Source organism: Chrysochloris asiatica, unplaced genomic scaffold, assembly GCF_000296735.1.
Source record: "Chrysochloris asiatica unplaced genomic scaffold, ChrAsi1.0 scaffold00016, whole genome shotgun sequence".
Taxonomy (NCBI): Eukaryota; Metazoa; Chordata; class Mammalia; order Afrosoricida; family Chrysochloridae; genus Chrysochloris; species Chrysochloris asiatica.
Window position 1 is genome coordinate 3,643,632 of NW_006408534.1, and position 1,165 is coordinate 3,644,796.

At 34.7% G+C, this 1,165-nt stretch overlaps 1 protein-coding gene across 1 annotated transcript in view; it reads right to left on the bottom strand.

Annotated features, from left to right (window-relative positions):
• Positions 1 to 903: 903 nt before the first annotated feature.
• The window catches only part of LOC102830147 (tetratricopeptide repeat protein 27-like), a 310,736-nt gene continuing 310,474 nt past the window's right edge, over positions 904 to 1,165 (bottom strand). The window contains exon 19 of the mRNA XM_006835274.1: positions 904 to 1,140. Coding sequence (XP_006835337.1) covers positions 1,018 to 1,140 — 123 coding nt within the window. The 3' untranslated portion in view covers positions 904 to 1,017. The remainder of the gene's footprint in view (positions 1,141 to 1,165) is intronic.

Here is a 1,165-nt window from a genome sequence, read left to right on the forward strand (position 1 = left end):
GTCCAGGGCATTATCCCACAGTGCCACACAAGGAGTCAGGAGTCACTATTAAGGGTAAATTCACTGTTGTATGATTCTTTTTAAAGACTGCATTTTAATGTTCTGAATACTTTATAGTCTTTAAGTTTTAAAGGCAGCCGAAAAGCACAAAGAAAACTAAGTATAAAAATTATTCACATTTTATAAGAATATGGAAAAACCACCACCACCACCACCTAGTGCCAATTGACATGCGTGGGACTCACTAGTCACCAGACAATTCCTCACCATGACTTTTATACTTAAATATCGATGTCCAGCTGCTACCTTCAGTATCTGTCTTCAAAGGTCTTACTCTTTACTTCGGCATTTTTGTACTATGATGCCATTTATAACTGTCTTCAGCTATAATAACCTTATTAAATAACTATCTTTCTGGCTGGCAGCAGACACAATGAGGAAGGTTGGTCTGGGTACTAATGACTAATGGCTGAATCAAAATTTTGGATTGTGTCTTTTTTTTTCCCCCTTTCATTTCCTAGATTTAGAAATCATACATCTTCAATTTAGCTATATCCTTCTGACACAAACACAAAATCTTATGAAATGTCAAGATTTCCATCATCAAATCCACTTTTTTTTATCACTTTTGGACAATAAGGCAGTCATTCTAATGATCCAAAGTTGTCACAAGACTTTTTTTCTGTTCAGACTAAGTGTTTCCAAAGGATGATCCAATTCATGTGAGGATGAGAAAGAACAAACCCTATGCTAAAATGCAAACTATAGTTTATTTGCTCTTTGTGCAAAAATAACCCAAAAATAATAAAAATACTGAATTTAGTCATAACGAGGTAGAAAGAACAGTAAAGATCTTATTTAATGTGCCTTAGAAAGCTTAGAACATTTCAAAAGAACAATGTTAGCCATAAAACAAAAATTTACTTTAAAAATGAAATCTTGAGTTTCAGATACATAGACAAGAGACATTCCAGAAGGTGAAAGCAGTTTCTAAACCACGGACTGCTTCCAACACTGTCAATACTGGTTTCGAAATTGGTTGCTTAGGTCTTGGAGCTCCATTACTGAGGCTTCCATAGCTGCTATTTCTTCAGCTAAGTCGCTGGAAATTTCTCCACTTGCCACATCTGTAAAATGTTGCTGCAACATAAAAAAAAAAAAAAAA